Source organism: Xyrauchen texanus, chromosome 8 (assembly GCF_025860055.1).
Source record: "Xyrauchen texanus isolate HMW12.3.18 chromosome 8, RBS_HiC_50CHRs, whole genome shotgun sequence".
Lineage (NCBI taxonomy): Eukaryota > Metazoa > Chordata > Actinopteri > Cypriniformes > Catostomidae > Xyrauchen > Xyrauchen texanus.
In genome coordinates, this window is record NC_068283.1 from 8,212,470 (window position 1) to 8,237,277 (window position 24,808).

At 40.9% G+C, this 24,808-nt stretch overlaps 1 protein-coding gene across 1 annotated transcript in view; it reads right to left on the reverse strand.

Annotated features, from left to right (window-relative positions):
- Nucleotides 1-21,870, reverse strand: part of LOC127647918 (neuronal pentraxin-2-like) — a 35,364-nt gene extending 13,494 nt beyond the window's left edge. The window contains exons 1-2 of the mRNA XM_052132443.1: nucleotides 21,070-21,870; nucleotides 807-1,023 (exon numbers count right to left, since the gene is read on the reverse strand). Of these exons, the coding sequence (XP_051988403.1) occupies nucleotides 807-1,023; nucleotides 21,070-21,492 (640 nt within the window). The 5' untranslated portion in view covers nucleotides 21,493-21,870. The remainder of the gene's footprint in view (nucleotides 1-806; nucleotides 1,024-21,069) is intronic.
- Between the last annotated feature and the right edge of the window lie 2,938 nt (nucleotides 21,871-24,808).

Here is a 24,808-nt window from a genome sequence, read left to right on the forward strand (position 1 = left end):
GTGCTGACCTAAGATGATGTTAATTTGATCTTAGCAAACTGAATTTGTGTAAGGCTTTCTGGTTCAGTTAATGAACTGAGAGATCCATATAATTGGTCTAATATGAAATAATGTACTGGGGCTATGTATGGTAAAATGTTGATGCAAACGTTGATTGTCGTTCACTGGTCTTTGCAAATGTAGCTCATTTTGTGCATGGGCTGCCCTGAACACTGAAAACAGGGGAATGGGATTGTCCATCCAATGCTAACAGATGGGGCCTTTATAAATCCCACATCCAAAAAGGCCAAAGGGAGCAGTGGAAGGCCAACAAATGTCTGTAAATAGCAAGATCATTTACATGCAGACATTTTTCCATGTGTTGCAGCCAACACATCCTGCCACAGTTTTAGATTTGTTTTGTCCTAAAACATTTTAAAATAGCAATAAGTACTAGCTGGTTTGGGACCAATAGGTAAAAAAATCCACCAACAAATGGATTTTGCTAGTGAACATCTTGGCTATTCTGCAAGGCGAGCACCAAACCAGCACTAACCAGCTTGTACCCTATTAAACCAGCCTGGGCAGCATTCCCCAAAAGTATTGTAAGCCTAAATAGATCATAGAAACCATTGGCACCAATGGTCTCTGTGATCAATTAAAGCTTGTGATGCTTTTGATTTTAATGCTGGTCTAATCTGGCCTTTTCATCTGAGAAGGCACCACATAAGAAAAAGTGATACATTCGGTCTCATGTGTCATGACTTTTATAAACAAACAGGACTTGAAGGACTGATCGAATAATTAACCTCTGAGAGGTGCCATACTTTTCTCCAGCTCAGTGATCCTTTCCAGCAATGACTTGAGGGTGTTCTCGGTGCGTTGGCGGTGAGCGGCAGTCTCGTTGTACAGCTGGCTCTTTTCCTCCTCAAGTTCAGCCACTCTGGTCAGCAGCTGGCCCTCCAGGTCACTCAGACGGCGCTTCAACAGGTCTTTCAGCTCGTTGGGAAATGGTCCACCTGATGCATTTGTACGCAACTGCTGCTGCAGGATGAGAGATGCCAAAACTTCAGTCTGCTTTGACTTGCTAGCAGCTATTGCTGTTACAGATAATAGCTATACATTAGAGCAAGGTTTCCCAACTGGTGGCTTCCCATTCAACTGCAGGGGGTTTGTGAGAGTGTTATAGAAATGTCAATGTTGAATTATCACTCTGATGCATTAATTATTAAATCACAAAGATAGTCTTTTAAAGATATATCTACTGTTTAATTACATTTTAAAATAATACATTTATAAATCAATCAAACTAGAACTAACAGGTAATGGGAATCCCTGCATCAGAAGATGGGAGAGAAAATAATATAATTTAGCAGGGCTCATCAATAAGGACTGCCCGATGACCCAGGGCCTCTGTGAGAGAGATTCGGGCAAGTTGCTAGAACTACCACTTGCTCGATTGGGCCAGTGCTGTGCTTAACATTAGTGCAAAAATGACAAGAGTGAACACAGTCTTCTACCCGAGCACTCGGAGACAAGTGAGCAAGATTATTATATTGAGCACGCACGTAATATCCTGGACGTGGCAAGGCACAGTCGCGTGAGCACACAAGAGTGTTCAGACATTGAGCACGCTCTCCGAGAACCGTCCTCATTCTGCTCCAAGTGTCTTTGCATCATCTATTACTAACGTGTTGAAAATTGTAGGGGGAAAAAACCCACTTCTTGAATTTCAGAATGTGATTTCATGTCTTACTCAACATTTTAATGATCTCTGCACATTCCATGTTCACAGTGTGGGAAATACCCCAATTTTTTCATTTTACCATGTTGGTGATAATTATTAATCCACACATAAGAACAGAAGAAATCAATAGCTTCTTTCTATCAGACTGTAAATCCATGTCTCTCCGTGCTTCTCTCTCAGTGCAGATTAGATGCTGTTTGAAGTGAATGAGCACTCATAAAGGCACAGAGCGCTAGTACTGTTCCCAAGATAAAAAAGCATATTTTTTACCCATAGATATGAAGCGTTTGATGAAAAATAATAAACTTTGTTAAATCCCGGTTATACACGTGGCTGGAAATCTGAGCAGCTCGGTATTCTAAATGTAAGTACAAAACTTAAACATTAATTCGACATGTTAATGGCATCTGATAAGAAAAGAAGCAATATCACGATGGCTATTATTACTATTATCAAGGCTGTTCAGCTCGAAGGTCTACTTTATATCATCCTCATAACACAACGGTTACATGTCTAATTTTTGCACTGTAAAGGTATTTTGTGTATCTGTCAGTTTTGGTCTCATTTGGGTTGCCTATTTTCATGTTTATATGAACATTCTTAATTCATAGATTAGGCCAAACGTCTACCTAATGTATATTACACGTCACAACCAATTTAGTAGCATGGTCTACTCTCTCAGGAATTCATATGTTCTTTACATTCAGCCAACAACCAAATCTTTATATCAGTGACTAAATCTTTGATCCTGGTTGTGAAAACATTACACGTGGCCCAAAAGTTGACAGTATGACTAAGCGGATGACCAAAAACCCATCCCCAGCTACACTGATCTCTTTGCGGAAAAAACATGTGTAAATGGCAGGACGGCTGAGGTTATATCATGTATTTATGAATTGATGTCTGTAAAGCGCTTATATGGGGTTACATAAGGCAAAAAGCTGTATTTACAGCTATCTTGCACACTACAATTTAGAACTGTCCAGTCAGGCCAGTAGAAAAATCCTTAGCGTTGAGCCTTGTTTAGGTACAGCATGCATGTTTGTATAAAATGTATGTAAATAACTTATTTATAACTCGGGCATATATGTACAGTATCTAGGGGAAGTGACCCGACTGGCCCTACGATCCATATAATCCCACTTACTGTTTATTTTGAAATATAAAAAAGACAGAAAGCAAGAGAAAATATAGTTGTTACAGAGGAAATGCACATATTTGTTGGTATAATTGTACTTTTTATATGAAGCCAATTAAATGTTTCGTTCTTGTTTGAAATGTTTTGGGAACATGTGCTACCGCTGTTCAGTGGCAATTTTGTAAGTTGCTCCAAAACTTGCACTGTTTTTGAAGACCTAAAAAAACTATTTTTGTAGAGTCAGATATTCAAACTGGGTAAGGAGTGAGGAAAATGTTAAAATTAAGAGATTCATAAATCAAATGCAAGACACTGTCGAGCGCTGTTCACAAAATAGATGCAAACTGCTGATAATCACATTAAATAAAAATATTTAAGAAGCTTCTTGAGCTCAAACAAGATATTGTTTTCTGTCTGTAATTATAATACAGAAATATAACTTTCTTTCATGTGGGTTTATAAGGAACAGTGCTTTCGAATTGACTGTTTCCGCAAAGCTTAAAAGCAGTATAATTATTTTATTTATCAATAACAAACATGCTCTACATTGTAATATATTGTGTTTTTTAATCATTAAAAAATATTATGTGTTTATCTTGACTATGAATTATTGAGGTTTATTTTCCATTGACCCCTATTGTTCCTAATAAACCCACTGAGCAAAAAACCCATTGAACCTCATATAAAAAAACTGTTAATATAATTTATTGTCAACTCTAACTCATACTGAATCTAATTTCAACGCAGGGTGAAAATGAATAGGCAGACAATAAATGATAAGGACTGTGCAAATATGATTAAAGCTTTCTGGATTCAGAACTTAAGTATTTCATTAACTGATTATTTCATTTAAAAATTATAAAGAGGTGTTCATTTAATAAAATATATATAAAAAAAAAAAAAAAATGCCATTTTAAAAGCATAGTGGGCTTATTAAGAACACATGTGAAACACATGTACACATGTTCCTTATAAGACCACTCCGGACTTTTCACATTTGCAAATAAATAAAGTGACTTTGTTTTAACATTGAGTTGAATTTGAAATGCAATTTATGTTAATACATGTATTAAGTTAAAATGTTGATTTAGTAATTAGAGAAAACGTTTTTTAGTTAAGAACCCTCACGAAACTTTACCATGGTTTTACTATGTAATATTGTAGTAACCATGACTGTAACTACTATCACCTGGTTTTCTTAGCAGAAATCATGTTTTGATACAATTAACCATGGTTTTATTCAATAGAACAGTTGTATCCATATAGTAACCATGGTTTTACTATAGTAATTGTAGTCACCATGGTTCCCTTTCAAGTGGGTCATTTAATGCTGCGCTACTTTTAGCTGACACTAGGGGTTATCTTCGCCAGCTGAGGAAGTTCAACCTGCCACAGACGCTGTTGATACAGTTCTATTCAGCAGTCATTGAGTCTGTCCTCTGCACTTCAATAACTGTCTGGTTTGGTGCAGCTACGAAATCAGACATCAGAAGACTACAAAGGATAGTTCGGACTGCTGAGCAGATTATTGGTTGCCCCCTGCCCCCCCTTCAATAACTATTCACTTCCAGAGTGAGGAAAAAGGCTGTAAAAATCACTCTGGATCCCACTCACCCAGCCTATTAGCTTTTTGAACTGTTGCCTTCTGGCTGACGCTTCAGAGCTATGAGCACCAGAACCGTCAGGCACAGGAACAGTTTTTTCCCTCAGGCTATCCATCTCATAAACAGTTAAAGCCACCCCAATGAGCAATAATTATGTGCATTATATTATCTAACATATCCTCTTCTGCCATTACATACAAAGGAAAAAAAAAATTTTTGCACTGTACATGACATACTGTATTTTCTTTATATAACGTATTTGTTTTAGATTTGCAATACGTATGTTGTCTATTTTAATTGGCAGATAGTGCTTTGTGTCATATATTTCCCTGTTTTTGTCCTGACTTTTATGTTGTAATTCATGTTTAGTTCCCTGTTCCTGTTTCCTGTTAGTTTTGTAGTCCTTCATAGTTTTATTTCATGATTATTTCACCCTGATCGTTTTCCCAGGTGTTCCTCATTCCCTGATTGTTTCCACAGGTGTTCCATTTTTCCCTTGTATATTTAAGTCCTTGTTTCCCCTGGTTTCTTTGTCAGTCTTTACATGTATTATTCTGTCATGTTCTGTACTTGGATTCCCTGTGTTTTGTTTTGATTTATTCTAAGTTACTGCTCCCTTGTCCAAGCCTTCTCCTCCAGAGACTCTTCCTCCAGCAGCTCCACCTCCTGACCCTGTCTCGGCCCTGCGGCCACCTCCCGGGCCTCCTGACCCTGACTCGACCCTGAGGCCACCTTCCAGGCCTCCTGACCCTGTCTTGGCCCTGCGGCCGCCTCCCAGACCTCCTGACCCTGTCTTGACCCTGTGGCCGCCTACCAGGTCTCCTGACCTAGTCCCTAACCTGAGGTGGTCTCCTTGGTCTCCTGGCCACCCGCCTGATCTGCTCTGGTCTCCCTGGTCTCCTGGCTATCTGCCTGATCTGCTCTGGCCTGTTTGGTCTCAAACTCCACCTCAGCCCTCTGGCTCCAGTTATGTCCTCTGAGCCTACAGTGTCGCCCTGGCTCTCCATTCCACCGGCTCCGCCTCAGCCTCAAGTCTCTCGGACTTTGCCATGTTCCTCTGCTCCTCTTTCCCCATGTGCCCCCCTGAACTGCCTGTTTCCCCCTCTTCCTCATCCCATGGACAATTTTATTTTCTTCTTGTTGAGCATCTGGAATCCACTCCTTATATGGGGGGCTCTGTCATATATTTCCCTGTTTTTGTCCTGACTTTTATGTAGTAATTTTTGTTTAGTTTCCTGTTAGTTTTGTAGTACTTCATAGTTTTATTTCATGATTGTTTCACCCTGATTGGTTCACCAGGTGTTCCTTATTCCCTGATTGTTTAAACAGGTGTTCCTTATTTTCCCTTGTGTATTTAAGTCCTTGTATCTCCTGGTTTCTTTGTCAGTCTTTACATGTATTATTCTGTCATGTTCTGTACTTGAATTCCCTGTATTTTGTTTTGTTTTATTCTGAGTTAATTTGTTTATTTTTGTGTTATTAAAGCTGCCTCTAGATACTCATTCCTCATCTGCCTCGTTACACATTGTGCTCTGCATCCCTCGCGCACGTCAACAAGTGTATGTATGGTGGCACACAACGCTATTTCCTCAGAATATTTGACTGAAGTGTACACAGTGATTCTCAACCCTTGTAGATTCAGTAGTGTGGTCAGCTTACACAGTATTTCATCCTTTCAGGGAACCGTGGTTAAAGTTGTAACGTTATCATTCCATTACAAGTTGGTAATTTCAATGCTGCATCACTTAGCTGATGCTAGTGGAATGTATCCCATCTCGCCATGCTATTGATTTGCACGTGCAACAATGCCTAATACCAAAAGGGGTAGTAAAAGACACTAACAGAGTCTCCACTTCGTGTCATAATAAGACGAGAGAAGCAAATTTATAAGTAGATGGATATACATGGCAGAATTGCAGGATGATTTAAATCACTGACATGTGTGAATATATATATATATATATATATATATATATATGGGTCAATGATGTGACGCCTAAATTTTCTGTCCAACTGCATTTTTTTCAGTTAAAAAAAGGTTTAAATGCATAAAAAGATACCATATGTAGCACCTCTCTATTTTATGTACTCACTTTAACTTTTCAAAAACCTTTATTTATTTGTAATTGTTCTGTTATTTAAAGTGTCAAAATATCATGTGGTGCGACCGTCCGGCCATGACTGCGGTTTTGAAAACATCTTTGAAATGACTAAATTTATTCAAATTTATTTTATGCCCTATTCGGCATTATTTCCAAAGTGTTTTGTAGTCCTGAACAAAATTGCAAAGCATTTGTATTTATATTTCCATCATAATATACAAACAAACTTTGTCCGATGGTGTCGGTTTTATGAAATATCATGTGGTGCGACCATCAAGAAACGACCACTTTGGGACTTTTATGTTGAAATCCATTCAAAGACTGGAAGTTGCATGATGTACCAGTTTGCCAAGGACCCATGGAAACAGCAAGCAGGTTTGTAACTCTCTCACAAATTTGGAAAAAAAAGTTCATTTTTAACGGCTGGTATGTAGTTGCCACATTTGGATATCATGTGGTATGACCTCAAAAAAAACATTGAATATTATTCTTTTTCTACAAATATATATTTTGATTATAAATTTCATAGTGACTTTTTGTGGGAAGCTAGCTTGTTTAATTTAGGTGGATAATTCTGTGCCTGTAAATTTGAACTGAACTTGAAAATATCATGTGGTGCGACCAAATATCATGTGGTGCGACCATGGTATCAGTGTTTTCCATGATAGATATATGTCCTAGATTGGCAGTTTTTGTGCTTTTATATTCAATTAATGATTTATATACGTAAAGTACTTTATTTTAGTATTATTTGGAATAGATATTTATGCAGTCATTTTAGTAATTTTTTCTAATATTTAAGACACAATGGTTTATGTTTTATCTTTGTACAATATCATGAGAAAAATACAAAAATGTAATTTAGAGAATGTAATTTCAATTTGGTAATTATGCATTCATTGTTTATTTATGTATTTATATATTTATAACTGTTTTCATCTATTTTACCAGAAGATTTGCACTGCCAAGCAAAGTAAAAAGCTACGCCATATTAATTCTGACCCTGCAGCAAGAGCGGAGTACCTTGCTATGATAAGAGAAAGGTATGTTAAAACATACTTAAAACTTAAAAGAGCTGTTCAACAAAAAGCTAGAAGCTTTAGCCATACATCAATTCAACTGGATCCACCAAACAGAACAGTTTTGTGACCTAAAACAAAATCTAACTGAATTTGAAACTGTTCTTCACGTTGATTTTTTGGAAAACTATGCCTGCAAGGTGAGTACAGAAATACAAGCTTATCATTTTGGAGGCAGCCGAAAGCAGGCCACAATACACACTTCTGTCCTCTACACAGTCCATGGCACCAAATGCAACACTGTCAGACAGCCTCCGCCATCATGAGCGGGCAGTGTGGGCAATCCTGGAGCCCATACTGAAAGAGTTTCGGGGAACCTGCCCACAGATTACAGTTCTACACATAATCAGTGATGGACCCGTTACACAGTACAGGAACAAAGCAAACTTTTACCTCAGTACTGTGCCTTTCCTTTCTGGGTTCAAGCATGTTACATGGAATTATTCAGAAAAGACCCATGGAAAGGGTGCCCCGGATGGCATTGGCGGTGCCGTAAAGAGGGATGCAGATCTCTGCGTTCAACGAGGAGGCGAGCTGCAGACTCCACTGGACTTGTATGAGATGCTGGCCAAAAAATCAGGGTCAACTATTACTCACCATTGGATAAGCGAAGAGAGCATTCAAAAGTATGATGAGCTGATTCCAGGCAAATTGATGGCTGTGAGGGGCACCTTAAAGATACACCAGGTTTTGTCTTCACAAGCTGCACAAATTAGTCATAGGGAGGTGTCATTCTTCTGCAAGCATGCCGAAATGAAGACATGCCTATGTTACCAGCCAGTGAAAGTAGACCTGAGGGACACCATGTGGCACACTGAGGATCCCTCAAGCGCACCTGAGCCTCCAAGGGAACAAGCTAGTCTTCAAGACTTGAGTGGCAAGTTTGTGATCGTAACCTATGATGATCTTCCATATGTAGGCCAGGTCCTTGAGGTTGTGCGAGAGGAAGTCCAGGTTAGCTCCATGCGGCAGGTGGGTGAAAAGAACTTATTCATGTGGCCACAAACTCCAGATGTCATTTTCTACTGTAAAAAAGATGTTCATGCTGTCATCTCAGAACCTGAGCCAGCAACATCATGCTACTCTAAGTTGAGCAGTCAAGATTGGGCAGTCAACAAAAGAAGTTCAGAAATAACTGGGTTTATTAAATGCTTGCAGTTAACACCATGTACCTCACTTTCACGTGGACATTCCAAATACCCATCAGCAACATGATGATTGTCAAGTTAAATGAAATGTTCAAAACAAAGCCATGAATGTGTGCTGCACTTATAAATGTTTGTGATGAGTTTTAGAAAAAAAAAATGTTTATTAAATGTTTGTGTTCATGAAAATTCTGTGAAATTTTAATAAAATCTGTTTTAAATCTATTTTTTGTATGGAATTTATCGTTTATTGATCTCTTTAAATATATTTGTGACTATATGAGGTCTTCGTGTCATTTGGAGCGACCACTCATCATGTGGTGCGACCAAACCTAGCAATTACTGTATTCAATTCAAAATAAAATATTTAATTTATGTGACTGAAATATTAATCACTGATACAGTATGCTTAAGTGAATGATATTTGTTAAACATTTTTATCAGTTTTATGTGATTTACAGGAAAAATAAGGCTTTATTTACATTTAAGAAGGTGACTGTGACATTAAAGAACAAAAATATGAGATCATTATTTATAAAAAATCACAACAAATGCAAATCATTTATTTCTTAACACTTTATATTACTGAGAACTTGTTAAAAATGTTATTCAGGTTAAGGAAAATGTATGAATTTTAAGATAAATCACGGTCGCACCACATGACATTTTTCTAGGCCACGGCGAATTCATCTAGATGAAAAAACACTAAAATCACTTAATTAAAATTTTTAATATGAATTTATGTGTACACAACATTCTTAATGTTTGAGCAATTGCAATAGATATCCTTATTTTGGTCATTTTAAAATTGGCCTGTTGAAAATCCTTATACGTCATTGACCCATAAATATATGGCACTAACCAAATGGGTATTGAATATTTATATCACGTAAGTTGACCACTGGATGTGGCTTATGGGATGATCATGTATAAATAAGCTGGTAGTAATCAGCAGAATACACATTCTGGCTCCCCTTCACAGTAAGCACATGGGTGACTATAATGTGTTGCACGTATCTGAAGCTGGTGTGCAAAGTTCATCAATGGGCGTGATCAAACTTCCCCATGGCAATTTATGTAAGCCACAGCCACATGTTGTCAGTTCAGATCAGAAAGTGAAACCCGTCAAGCATTCATCTTGACCACTTTGCATCTGGATACTTGATTGAATGCCAATCCGTCTAATAAATGTGGGCATTTTCAAATGGATTAACCGCCTAGTTTAACGTATGGGCAGATGAAGACAAGACGAGATGACAAAGATGAAGTAGAACCCAAGTGCAGTTTTATTTAAAAAGCGTATCTTGCAAACGTGAAAGTAGCAAAACAATAATACAAAACAAAATACAAACATGAACTATGACTTGACTATGACTAGATGTAACTAAGACTAAGAAACCATAAACAGGAACCAACCATGAACCGACATTTCAACAACAACACTCTATAAAGGACAACAGCAACATGAGGGCTTAAATACAGAGACTGAGCAAACAAGATAACAAAACAACCAATGACAAGACAGAACTAATAAACAAGATAAGACACATAAACATGAACCAATGAATAGACAAGACTAATGAACATGATATCAAGACAATGATTAAAAACCAATGAGAACAAAATCACAAGAAACATTAGTGTCACATGACAAGGAAGTCACATGAAACAGGAACTAAATTTCAAAATAAAAGACGTGAAATCAAAACATAAAACATGAAATTGAACAAAAACGAACAGCTACACAGCGGCATCATACCACAAGATATAAGTAAAAATGTCGCCATGAATGATGGGGTAGTTCGATTTGAGCCAGCACTGAATTAATCTCAGCTGAGTGACTGCTGTTGCAGAGGCCATGAAGCCCAGGGCCTAATTAAAAAAAATGTCCTAGCTTGAAAGTGTTCTGTGAATGGAATAAATGCGTTTTTCCATCAGGCGCCAGCATGGCGACTGAGTCAAGATTCATGACGATGAATGAACTTTCACGGCTGGGCATTAACACGCTCTTCGTCCAGTTGACTTTCATTCCCAAATGCCCCAAATGTGCAAGTAACAGGTCTCTGTATTTGCAAGTCATCGAGGTAATTCATGACCTGAACGCCATTCATTTTCAGCACAGCATCGTCACTTTTTGTGAATGTACGAGGAGCCAGGGATCAGCCGAATGGCAGGACTTTGAACTGGTAAGCAGTCCCCTCAAAGGCGAATCTCAGGAATGGCTTGTGATGAGAGACTATGTGCACATGAATGTAAGTGTCTTTTTTTGGTCAATTGACACAAACCATTCCATAGGACGAACATGAGACAGAATTTGCTTTTGAGAAATAATACCCATTCAAGCATCTCAGATCCAAAATGGGACGTAACCATCTGTCCTTTTTGTGACTAGAAAATAGCGGCTGTAGAATCCACTGTGGGCATTGTCCGCATATACCATCTCTATCACATTTTTTGCTAGGAGATTCAATATCTCTGAGCAGAGAATCGGTGGGTCCTGCACCCTTATGGTGGAGGAAATAATGATGTTGAACTGAGGCAGCTGCCTTGAGAACTGTAACACATACCCTTGTTCTACCTCAAGCGGTTAGAACAATGTGACAAAAAAACATGCAAGTCCTACCCAAATGTTTAAATAAAATGTATTACCATCTATTTGCATTAGTTTATATTCAGTTACGTTTATGCTTTAGCCAACTAAGTTGTATATTTAAAGTTAGTGAGAGGTTTGAGAAAAATATCTTCATGCAGTCAAGCGAGACGTATAAAGAAATCAGAAACGCATCTGATTTTAATAAATTTTTTATCATAACAGTAATACGTATTTTTTTTAATTTTGTTTAGATAATCAAGTGATCAGTGTGTGTGTGTGTGTGTGTGTGTGTGAGACGAGTTTCTTGGAGAATTTAAACGAGCGTAACAGTGCAAAATACAAACAAAAATATCACTGAATCTTATAGAAGCGTTAAAAAAGCATAAGACATTGCAATTCACTAGTTTGCCCTAGTTTCACATTAAAGACCCATCACCAGAATGTGATCAGCCACTTGAAGACGTGCAATAGCTCTGTTAATCACAAAAGGCTGTGTTTAATAAGTAATAAAATGCTTTGTGTTTACACACACACCCGCAGCTATTTTTAGCATTCACGGCGGTGCGCTACTGTTAGGGATCAATCAAGCTCGTTTCAGCCCACCACTCAAAGATCACTCTCTCCAGAATATTAAACACACACACCTGGTCATCATCAATTACCTCATCAACCAGCTCATAAGAACACTCACTGCGATTCCAGTCTTTGTCAAGCCTCCAACAGGAACAGACCGTTTCTTCCCGTATCCTGAGAACCCTGTTAACTCTGAACTCCTGAGTATTCTGTTTCCTTACCTGACTCATACTAACCCTTTGCAATATTGTTCTGCCATCTCCAGATCTCCCATCCGATTCCTGAGAGCCCATGTTCGAGATCTGACCAAGTTGCTCCGATCATTCCTAGAAGAGAGAAAGGATTAACGAACTGAGACTGAGTAATTATACTACGATTGAAGTTATCTGGATTACCTGTTGTTCTCCGTGCATCAAGCGATCGTCACTAAATCTGCACCTGGAAATTCACCTTATACTCACCTTACACGATTGTCACCTGAATAAAACTGTATTCGAATCACTTACCTCCGATCTCCTGGTCTCTATCCTGACAGAAGGCTTGACCTGAAAAAGGAAGAAACAGCGCGATGGAATCTGCCCGTAATGTTGATAATCCTGCACAACCGACAGCCGCCGCTGTGAATCCCAGTCAGCCAGCGCCCAGTACTTCCGCAAACCCCGCTTCCTGTCTGGTTTGCTTCGCCAATCCAACTTCCCGTCCAGCGCCATTCTCCGGCCGGGCGGAGGATTGCAACGGGTTCCTGTTACAGTGTTCGCTCGCTTTAGAACAACAAGCCCAGTTATATCCCACTGAAAAGTCGAGGGTTGCTTTTATTATTCAACAGCTATCAGGAGCTGCATTAAGATGGGCTGAAACATTGTGGCTGCAGGAATCTGCTGTTACTTCCTCTGTACAGGAGTTTGTAAACCATTTCAAAGAAGTTTTCGGGCGTCCAGTAGATGATTCATCCATCAGTGATAAACTATTACAATTACATCAAGGCAAGAAGTCAGTTTCTGAGTATTCACTGGAATTCCGCACTCTAGCCTCCGCCAGTGGGTGGAACGAGAAGGCGCTCATCTCCGTCTACCGACGTGGTTTGAATCCTGCACTTCGCCTTCAACTCGCAATTTATGATGATAGCCTGGGGGTTGAAAAATTCATACAGCAAGCTCTCCGTGTGCACCAAAGATCTCAGGGCTGCTATCGCGAAGCTCAGCAACCCACTTTTGTACCACCTCAGTATCCCGATAAACGTCCCTCCGAAGTGGCAGTAGAGAAGATGCAGGTGGATACCTATCGACTGTCTCAAGCTGAACGTTCTCGACGTCGAGAGTTAAAATTGTGCCTGTATTGTGGGATGGGAGGACATTTTCTTCGTTCATGCCCTACACGACCTCCTAGAATGCTTGTGAGTTCTGTCTGCACGTCTGTCTCTGTGTCAGCTCCATTAACGATACCAGTGATTCTAAAATCTACGAGTTTCCATGTCTCTGCTACAGCCATTGTGGACTCAGGGTCGGCAGGAGATTTCATCTCAGGACAGCTCTGTCAGAAACTCCAACTCCAGAAATCCACCACCACCAAGCCATACTCCATCCATGCAATGACTGGTGAAACCATCAATCAGGGGTACGTCACGTCTCAGATTAAACCCATTCTACTCTGTATTGAAGACACACACCATGAACTGTTTGAACCTTTCGTACTTGAGAATAGCCAGACTGATATTATCCTTGGCCGTCCATGGCTTATACGACATCAACCTAACATCAACTGGAAATCTGGTAAGGTATTGAAATGGGGTTGCATGTGCTCGTCCACGAATGTTGAACCCTCAGTCTCGTCCATCGCTAACTTACCCGACGCCATCCCAGTGAACTCAAATTCCATTGAAAGCCCCTTAGAAACCTGTTGGTGTCCATCCCTTCATGCTACTCTCAGTATTCGGATGTATTCAATCCCATCAAGGCTGCCAAGTTACCACCTCATCGACCCTGGGATTGTGCCATCAATCTGATTCCCGAAGAATCCATCCCCAAGGGGCGAATCTACTCTCTGGCTATCCCTGAACAAGAAGCCATGCAACAGTACATTGGAGAGGCGTTAAAACAAGGTTATATTCGGGCCTCTACTTCACCTGCTGCTGCCAGCTTTTTCTTTGTCCCTAAGAAAGATGGAGGTCTACGTCCATGTATAGACTATAGAGCGTTAAACAAGATAACCGTGAAGTTCAGTTATCCGCTCCCATTGGTTCCCTCTTCTCTTGAACAACTTCGAGAAGCCAAGATAGTCACCAAGCTGGATTTGAGAAGTGCATACAATCTCATTCGAATCCGAGAGGGCGACGAATGGAAGACCGCATTCATCAACCCAGCAGGACATTACGAATATCTCGTCATGCCATATGGTCTGGTAAACGCCCCTTCAGTCTTCCAAAGTTTCATGGATGAAGTTTTCCGAGACTACCTGAATCAATTTGTAATAATCTACATAGACCATATCTTAATCTACTCCAGAAACTCGGTGGAACATCAGCGACATGTCTCTCAGGTACTCCAACGACTACGTGAATTCTCCCTGTTCCTGAAAGCAGAGAAGTGCTTCTTTCATCAAACCTCAGTCGAGTTCCTCGGTTACCACCTCAGTGAAAAAGGAGTAGAGATGGATGATCGTAAAACCAAAGCCATAACCTCCTGGACCGCTCCACAGTCTGTTAAGGAATTACAACGATTTCTTGGATTTGCGAATTTCTATCGGAGGTTTATTCACCAGTACAGCCTGCTAACTGCTCCTCTGACCTCTCTACTCAAGGGAAAACCAAAGACACTACACTGGACCACTGAGGCTGAACATGCTTTTCAGTCTCTCAAGACCGCGTTCACCACAGCTCCATTACTCCAACATCCAAATCCTGAAAAAATGTTCATTGTTGAAGTTGATGCTTCTACTACGGGAGTAGGAGCTGTGTTGTCACAGTACTCGGCTTCTTCACCCAAACCTATGCCTTGCGCATTCTTCTCTCACAAGTTATCTCCTGCAGAGGTAAATTACGATATTGGCAATCGAGAACTCCTGGCGGTTAAACTAGCTCTAGAAGAGTGGAGACACTGGTTAGAAGGAGCCAAACATCCATTTCTGGTTCTCACAGACCACAAAAATCTTCAATACTTGAAAGAGGCAAGGAGACTTAACCCACGCCAGGCCAGATGGGCACTCCTTTTTACTCGCTTCCATTTTCAGATCTCCTATCGCCCTGGTTCGAAGAACGTCCGAGCGGATGCCTTGTCTCGTCTCCATGCCCCCGAAACTTCCCACGAGGAACCTGAGAATATCCTACCCGAAAAGATGTTTGTCAATCCCATTCAGTGGGACTTAAATGAACAACTGTTAGAATTATCCCAACACCAACCCAGTCCTCCAGAGTGTCCAGCCGAAAAGATTTACGTACCCGAAGAGTTTCGTACCTCTCTAATCTCCTCAGCACATTCATCTGTTGGCACAGGTCATCCTGGAATTAACAAAACCTGTTCCACTCTCCAAACTCGCTACTGGTGGTCCAACATGATACAAGATATCAAGGCCTTCATCCAAGGATGCATTCTTTGTGCCATGAACAAGAACCCCCGTCACTTACCCACTGGGAAACTCATGCCTTTACCTGTTCCGCAACGACCCTGGTCGCACATTGGAGTCGACTTTGTAACTGACCTTCCTCCCTCAGACGAGAATACGTGTATCCTGGTAACCATTGATCGCTTTTCTAAAGCTTGAAAATTAATTCCCCTGAAGAACTTACCCACAGCCTTTGAAACCGCAGAACTACTGATGGAGCACGTCTTCCGGAATTTTGGCATTCCGGAGGATATTGTGTCGGACAGGGGACCGCAGTTTATCTCCAAGGTGTGGCGAGCATTTTTTGCATTAATGAATGTAACAGTGAGTCTAACTTCAGGGTATCATCCACAAGCGAATGGTCAGGCGGAACGGAAGATCGAAGATGTCAGTCGTTTCCTCCGTACCTTCTGCCATTCTAACCAACATCTCTGGAGCCGCTATCTCGTATGGGCAGAGTATGCTCAAAACTCCCTTCGACAAACCTCCACTAATCTAACGCCATTTCAGTGTGTACTGGGTTACCAACCACCATTGTTCCCATGGTCCGGTGAACCATCAGAAGTCCCTGCAGTTAACACCTGGTTCCAAGACAGTGAGAGGGTATGGAACCAAGCTCATCAGCATCTCCTACAAGCCCTGAACCGTCAACAACGCTTTGCAGACGTTCATCGTCGTAGGGCCCCCGAATATCAGCCTGGACAACTGGTTTGGCTTTCGACCAGAGACATTCGTTTAAGACTACCTTGTCGCAAACTAAGTCCAAGATATATTGGTCCATTTCCCATCGTAAGACAACTTAACCCAGTTACCTACCAGCTCCGTCTGCCGGCCCAGTATCGCATCCACCCCTCATTTCACGTCTCACTTCTAAAACCCCATCGTCCACCTGTTCCTGTTCCCTCTACAGACCTAGTTCATGATGACAATCCCCCAGTACCCCCCATTGAAGCCGACCCCATATATACTGTAAGGGGGATCCTGGACTCCCGACGTCGAGGTGGTCAACTCGAATATCTGGTAGACTGGGAGGATTATGGACCAGAGGAGAGGTGTTGGGTACCTCGAAAGGACATCCTCGACCCCATGTTACTCACTGAATTCCATGAACAACATCCTGAAAGGCCTGCTCCACGACCTCGAGGTAGGCCCCCACGATGTCAGGGTACTGGGTCCGCTGGCGCGGACTCTGGAGGGGGGGTAATGTCAGGGATCAATCAAGCTCGTTTCAGCCCACCACTCAAAGATCACTCTCTCCAGAATATTAAACACACACACACCTGGTCATCATCAATTACCTCATCAACCAGCTCATAAGAACACTCACTGCGATTCCAGTCTTTGTCAAGCCTCCAACAGGAACAGACCGTTTCTTCCCGTATCCTGAGAACCCTGTTAACTCTGAACTCCTGAGTATTCTGTTTCCTTACCTGACTCATACTAACCCTTTGCAATATTGTTCTGCCATCTCCAGATCTCCCATCCGATTCCTGAGAGCCCATGTTCGAGATCTGACCAAGTTGCTCCGATCATTCCTAGAAGAGAGAAAGGATTAACGAACTGAGACTGAGTAATTATACTACGATTGAATTTATCTGGATTACCTGTTGTTCTCCGTGCATCAAGCAAACTGTATTCGAATCACTTACCTCTGATCTCCTGGTCTCTATCCTGACAGCTACTCACAAACAACATCTCAGATGTAGATGCTCAATAGTTCGGTTCACTTATAATATGCATTTAGAACGGCACCGGAGGTGCATTTTACCAGAATTTGAATATGAAGTGAATTAAACTACTGTTAACTTGCCTGACACTTACAGGACTTCCTGGAGAGTTTAGAATGTCAAAATAAAAGCGTGAGGGTTTAATCTATTAAACCCTCTGTTGTATTACTGTTGTCTATTACTGTTGTATTAAAAAAAAAAATAATAATAATAATAATATATATATATATATATATATATATATATATATATATATATATATATATATATATATATTATTGTCAGTATTTATTTACAATTTCTAACAATATTTAAGTATTTCCCACAACAATGTAAAAAAAACTATCGGCCGATTAATTGGTTATCGGCTTGTCTTTCCAACTATCTTATCGGTCGACCTCTAGTCCACAGCATCAAGCTGGAAATGCCTGGAAGATGGCACCACGCTGTACTAAATCTTTGTTACAAGCTAAATGTTATGCAGAATTTCATTCCCTCCTTTCAAGGAACCAAAGAAGCGACACTAGGGGACTCTCTTTAGCGCCGAATATGCCTCTGATCTATGAAAAAAGGCCAATGAGAATTGAAGGGGATCAGGGGACGGCAGCGGGTGCAGCTCCGCCAGGTACGCCCCCTCGGACCACCCGTCCCCCGGAGAATGGATGCGTGGCTTTCACGTCCCAAAAAGTCACCCTGGCTGGCCCAGACCATTCGACTAGGTTACGCAATTCAATTTGCCAGGCCTTCGCCTCCCTTCTAGGGCGTCCGCTTTTTATGTTGTCGCTTTTTATGTTTTATGTTGGCGAACATGCCAAATCCCTACACATGGAAATCGCTACTCTCTTACTCAAAGACACGATAGAGCCTGTCCCTCTAACCGAGATGAAGAAGGGTTTCTAAAGCCCTTAATTCATCATACCCAAGAAAGGCAGCGGCTTACGACCGATCTCAGCTGTTTGGGGCTTCAGGTCAACTGGGAAAAGAGCAAGCTCACCCCGGTTCAGAGCATCTCTTTTCTCGGCATGGAGTTAGACTCAGTCTCAATGTTAGCACGTCTCACCAACAAGTCAACGAGTCCCTCAGTCAGTGCTGAAATGTGTCCGGTACGTGCTTTGCGTACTTGGACTGCACGCAAAGCTTTAAACGTTCTGAGCAGCTCTTTGTCTGCTTTGGTGGATAGCGTAAAGGGAACACTGTCTCCAATCAGAGGCTTTCCCACTGGGTGGTGGACGCCATTTAATTGGCCTATCACACCCAGGCCGTGCCCTCCCCCTTGCAGGTCCAAGCACACTCAACAAGGAGTGTTGTGTCCTTGTGGGCACTGGCCAGAGGCACCTCCCTGGCAGACATATGTAGAGCAGCGGGTTTGGCAACACCTAATACCTTTGCGAGATTTTTCAATCTCAGGGTTGAGTCAGTATCGTCCCGTGTTTTCTCAGGTCCGAGCCGGTAGAACTCGGTAACATGCTGACGGACTGTCCCGGTGGATCGCTTGCACCTAGCACCCTTTCCCTCGTCCGAGGTAAAACTGTGCGCTTTCTCTCCCAGGAGATCCCGTACAATCGGATCCCTGGATGACTCCTCCCTAGCCCTATGGGTCCGCAATTCAGCGGAGGAATTCGCCGACCCAATCCACTGCGGGTACTCAAATCTACCCTGTATTGGAATAGGTGCTCCACAGGTCGGGACTCTTGTGTGGACTCCTCCTGTGTGTATTTTCTGCGGTACGGTCCCCTTACGAGTGGACCTTCATCTCCCTTAGGCAGGGGCTAAGCGCATGGCATGATTTAAATTGGACCCCTAGTGTCGCTTCTTCGACACAACGTTGAAGTGAACGACAGACGGGGAACGTCTAGGTTACGTATGTAACCTCCGTTCCCTGATGGAGGGAACGAGACGCTATGTCCTCCCGGCCACGTCGCTGAGCCAAGCCACTGTGGTAGCTGGACCATTTCCGGCTCCTCAGAAAAATCCTGAATGAACTCAATGTATTTCCCCGCTTTTATACCCATATGTCCGGGGGCAGGGTATGCAAATACTGTCTAATTCTCAATGGCTTTTTTTCATAGATCAGAGGCATATTTGGCTGTCAACAGAGACCCCTAGTGTCGCTTCTTCAACACAACATGTCGTTCCCTCCATCAGGGAAAGGAGGTTACATAAGTAACCTAGACGTTTTATTACAGTCAACTGTTGTTTTTCCATAGTAACCATGATTTTACTATATATTATAACCATGACAGTAACCATGTTCATTTTGTGTTTACTTTGATTTTACTACAAATACCCTGGTTAAACTATGGATACTGTAGTAAAACCATGGTGAAATCTCTTAAAGTGTTTGTTACCAAATTTAATATTTTTACTTTGGATTTTTTAAATACCAAACCATGACCCAACAACTGTGAAGCAAACCGAACCCCGAGCAGTTATAACGTTACATATATATATATATATATATATATATTAGTATACTGTACTGTATATAAGGGTTATGGTTCAGTTTGTAGTTCTGTTTCTTGTTCATAATGGGGTTTATATTCAATTATGAATTGTGTTGTATTTCAGCCAGCCTGTTTAACCAGCCAATATTTGTTCTATTTTGAGATGATCAGCATTAGCCTAAAAATATGCTGACTTGGTGTTTTGCTTGTGTAACAGTTTCAAATCCAAATCAAAAATTGTTTTTAGCTTTGCTAATTTAGGCTAATGCACATTCTTTTCATATTTCTGTTATTGTCTTAAATATTATTTTGAATATTGCAACACAAACAGAGTGGTGGTGGCGTAGTGGACTAAAGCACATAACTGATAATCAGAATGTCGCTGGTTCGATCCCCACAGCCACCACCATTGTGTCCTTGAGCAAGACACTTAACTCCAGATTGCTCCAGGGGAATTGTCCCTGTAATAAGTGCACTGTAAGTCGCTTTGGATAAAAGCGTCTGCCAAATGCATAAATGTAATAAATGAATATTGTGAGAATAAGTGTTCATTTAATTTCAGCGATTTTGTGTACATCTCGTATTATTAAAGGAATAGTTCATCCAAAAATGAAACTGAGAAAAATTATCTCATGATGTACTCACCCTCACGCCATCCCAGATGAGTATAGTTCAACAAAAATGAAAATTGTGTTATAATTAACTCAACCTCTGGATGTTCCAATCCCTACAAGATACAATGAAAAAGGATGGTGACTGAAGCTTGCATTCTGCTTTACATCTCCATTTGTGTTCCACAGAAGAAAGAGTTTGGAACATCATGAGGAATGAGTAAATATTTTTTATAATTGGGTCAAATATCCCTTTAAATTGCTTTGTGTAAATATCGATATATCGAAACCCTGCATGTATTGGTATGGACATCAGCCATTTACATTTACATTTATTCATTTGTCAGACGCTTTTATCCAAATCGACTTACAAAAGAGGAAAACATAGGCGAATCATCTTAAGGAGACATTTAAATACATAAATAAATAACAAACAAACAAACAATAAAACATTAAAAGAACAGAAGTACTTTGCACTGTCAGCAGTAGCCATAGACCCGCGCTGCAATAAATGTGGCATAATATTAAAATTGGTTTCAAAATAAAAAATGCATCCAGAAAAGTCCCTCCCACACCATCTACCATGGCTGAAGACCTTGTTTTGACATGCTCGAATGAAGCCAATTTCACAGATCATTAGAGCTCCATTTTCCTTTAATGCAACACAAACCTTAAGTGGGCATTCAGTTATCTCTCTTATCCAGCATCACTCAAACACATACACGCTCACCTCCAGATTCCCCAGGCGGTCTTTCAGACTCTGCATGGTTTTGCCCAGCTGCTCGACAGTCTCGGCGGGGTCGCGCGGCAGGTCGCCCATTGTGTTTTTCCTGCGCGCGTTGCCTCGCGACCTGGCGTCAGCCTCGCAGCGCGCGAGTTTGGAGTTGAGCTCTTTAATAGTGCCCTGTTGACTTACTATAGTTTCCTTTTGTAGGAGGATGGTCTCTCGCAGTTGAATTATAGTATTCCGCAACTCTTCCTCCTGCGGGCTGGTGCTCTGAACCCGGTTGTTCGTGTCCACCGGGCAGTTGAGGTCGGTGCCAGCGGGCACTGCCGTGCACACGAAGCGGCTTCCTTTCGCGCCACTCGCGCGAGCCACTTTCCCGCTTCCTGACGTGAATATAAGCAACAGTGCCACGAACAGAGCTGTCATACCGGCCGTTTCTTTCTTAAAAACGCATACAACTTGAGGTTCTGAAGTTAGTTTGATTTAAAAAGCCACTCAAAGTGGTGTGAATATAATTCCCCAATAAAATGCATCTGAATATGTTTAAATACCAGTCCAAGTGTAGAGAGTGTATTGGCTGCAATTGGGTTGGAAATCCCAAGCTTTCTGTCGACAAATACCTAGTCTGAGCACTTTACTATCTTCTCCCCGTCACTGAATGTTCCTCAAAGAATAAAACTGTTGAATCCCCCTCTCACAGATGCGCACAACGGATTTAACTCACGGGCACTTTCATAAAAATCACTCAAAAGAATTAGCAGTCCAAATGAAGAGAGATTAGCTGTAATATGGTTGGAAATCCAATGCGTTCTGTCATCAAACAAGGAGTGTGAGCGCTTCAACTGTCTTCACACAGTCAGTGGTGCTGAAAGGATTAATACAGAGACTCCGGCGCGCGCATTTCGGGCGCGCGGATTGACTGAGCTTCATCTACGTCACTTACTCCCGTTTGATACGAGTCACGCTTGTGTATTGTGTAGCCTATTATACACACAATTATATACACAATACACAAGCCGCCCGTGAATGTCGAATACGCTTGGCAGACTATAGAGTGGGGCTTTTTAATAAACTTAAATAAACTGATTTTCAGCCGATTTAAATTGACCTCAGCACATGTACAATCAGCACTGGCAGGGCCGTGCAGAGACCTTTGGAGGGGCAGGTGCTCAAAGTATAAAAGGGGCACATGGAACAAGGCTTTAAATAGCGCGGTGCTCAAAATATCAATACAGTAATATATCGTGACACATTCCTTGCTGATTCGCGTATCGATACGGATGATTCTGTTTTGATACGGCAGCAAATGCTGTGATGCAGTTTTGGAAAAGAAACAGAACAGAACAGACAATTTTAAGTTTAAAAGTTAAAAAAATATTTTCTGTCCAGAATAATTAGAAACTGAAGTGTCTTAAGTTGTACCAACCTGATGGCTTTTTCTTCTCTGTTATACAGAATAATTAAGAACAGCCGTTATAGTAAAAACTATAGTAAACTTTATAGTAAAATCAACGTGGCCCATGTTTCGTACAGTAGAGTATAGTTTTATTTAATGCCATGTCAGCATTTGTGGCTATTTTGATGGCAAAAACTGAATTACAAAAATACAAGAGTTCCATTAATATAATAAAAACAAAGCAAACAGAAAAAATACAGCAATTTTATTTTACAGCAAATACAACAGATTTTTTACATTAATGTGATACCTGTTCTGGTAAAATCTTACTAAATTCCTTGAGTATGCTGCCTTTGCAGTTGTTGTTGCTGCTGCTAATACTGGAGTTGATCTGAGAGACTGTAGACATTAAAACAACAAACATATAGGAGATATATTAGCTGATTAAACAATTGTTATGTTACCATGACAAGATGTAAAGATTGCTGAGAGTGTTTGGAACTGGCTCACTGACCTGCCAAGGCTGACTGCTCCAAGAAAATAAGAGGGAGATGCTCACAGAGGCTGCTGCACACCAACAGCTGCAGGTAGAGAAAATAAGATACCAGATTCAAAAAAGTAATATTATCTGAGAAAAAAACAAAACATTAATGGGGATAGGATGATGGTGGCCATGGCAGGGGTGAGAGTGAGACACAAACATCTATATAGACAGAGGTGTGTGTGCTTGTCTGTCTACAGTACACAATACTGTGATCATGATTTCAAGTTGCATTGTGACTCTGAGATGTAGTTGGATTTTGATTATGTCTAATCAAAAATATAAATAAAGAAACTAAAATGTGTATGTGTGTGTTCATTCTGTTGGCACCTACTAAAAATCACAGTGTAGCATTAATCTTACCAATAAGTGGAGGATGAGTTGTTGTAGACTTTTATAACAGAAATTTCCTGTTTGCCATGTCCCTAAAAATGTTAATGACATTACTGTCATTTATTGGAATGTCCTTCTCAGTGGCCAACAGAAGAAGGTCAAACAATCTCTCCTCTTTGCAAAGGCTGCGAAGTTTGGTTTTACAAGTTTCAGTTTTGAGAAGGAATGTTCCACAGTTGCTGTGGACACCGGAAGTGTGCCATATGTCTTCAGCAGCAGAGTCATGTTGGGGAAAACTAGATGTGCATTGTTTTCCTTGACCACTGACAGAATAGAAGACACATTGGCTGGTGGTGGGCATGAGTATGACGTATGGAAGACCGTCAATTCTGTCTGCAATTTGTCTTCATCTTCAATATTGTAGAACTGTCACAGTTTCTTCACAGCTTGGAGTGCTGCTGTTGGAATGCTAGCTAGGGCGGAAGGACAACTCGGAAGGTGTCACGAGAGGATTTTTTTTCGGTGGCTAGTGGGTCACGACTTGCGAGTTACACAAGTTTGGCGCGCTGTTTCAAAACACATCGCGGACTACTCACAGTGAATGTAATTTGGACAATGGCTGAGACATCTGGTGGATCTTTATTATCGTTAAACCTAGATAACATGCTTGATGAAGGTAAAATGTTTTGGGATGAGGTTGTTAATGGCAACAAGCAGAATGTATGACAAAGATCAGAGAGTGAAGGGGACTCCATAGAATCAGTAGTTATGGCGAAAAAGACCAAAACAGATGGTAACAGGGCCTTGAGGCCTCAGATTGATGTTTGGAAAGTTATTTTGGTGTTTGATCAAAACGGAGGACCAGATTTACATCCAATACATATCACGAAAGCAATAGAGAAGGAAATAGGCAAGATTAATCACACGCGTTTCATGGGTAATGGGAGAATACTGATCTTTGCAAATTCCAAGGAACAACAAAGTAATATTCTCAAGAAAACCACACTCAACAAACTCAAGGTAACGTCACATATTCCGGGTGCAGCATCTAAGGTCAGAGGAGTAATATCTGGAATCCCAACTTCAGTCTCAATAGAAGAGATCATGGAAAGTTTAAAAGAGTATGATTTAATGGAAGCTAAGCGGTTGACAAAAGGTAAAGATAAAATAGAAAGCCTGTCTATTTTATTAGGCTTCAAGAAAGAACTACCCAGCAGGGTTCAAATGGGATACATGTCATATTTAGTGAGAGAATATATCCCGCCACCGTTAAGATGTTTTAATTGCCAACGGTATGGTCATGCTGCTAGCCAATGTCGAGGAAAAATTAGATGTGCGAAATGTGGAGGAGAACATGAGTATGGCAAATGTGAACAAGATGCTGTATTAAAATGTTGTAATTGTGGTGGCAATCATAGTGCAGCTTATGGAGGTTGTGAGAAGCACAAAGAGGTCACTCTGTGAAACTTTTC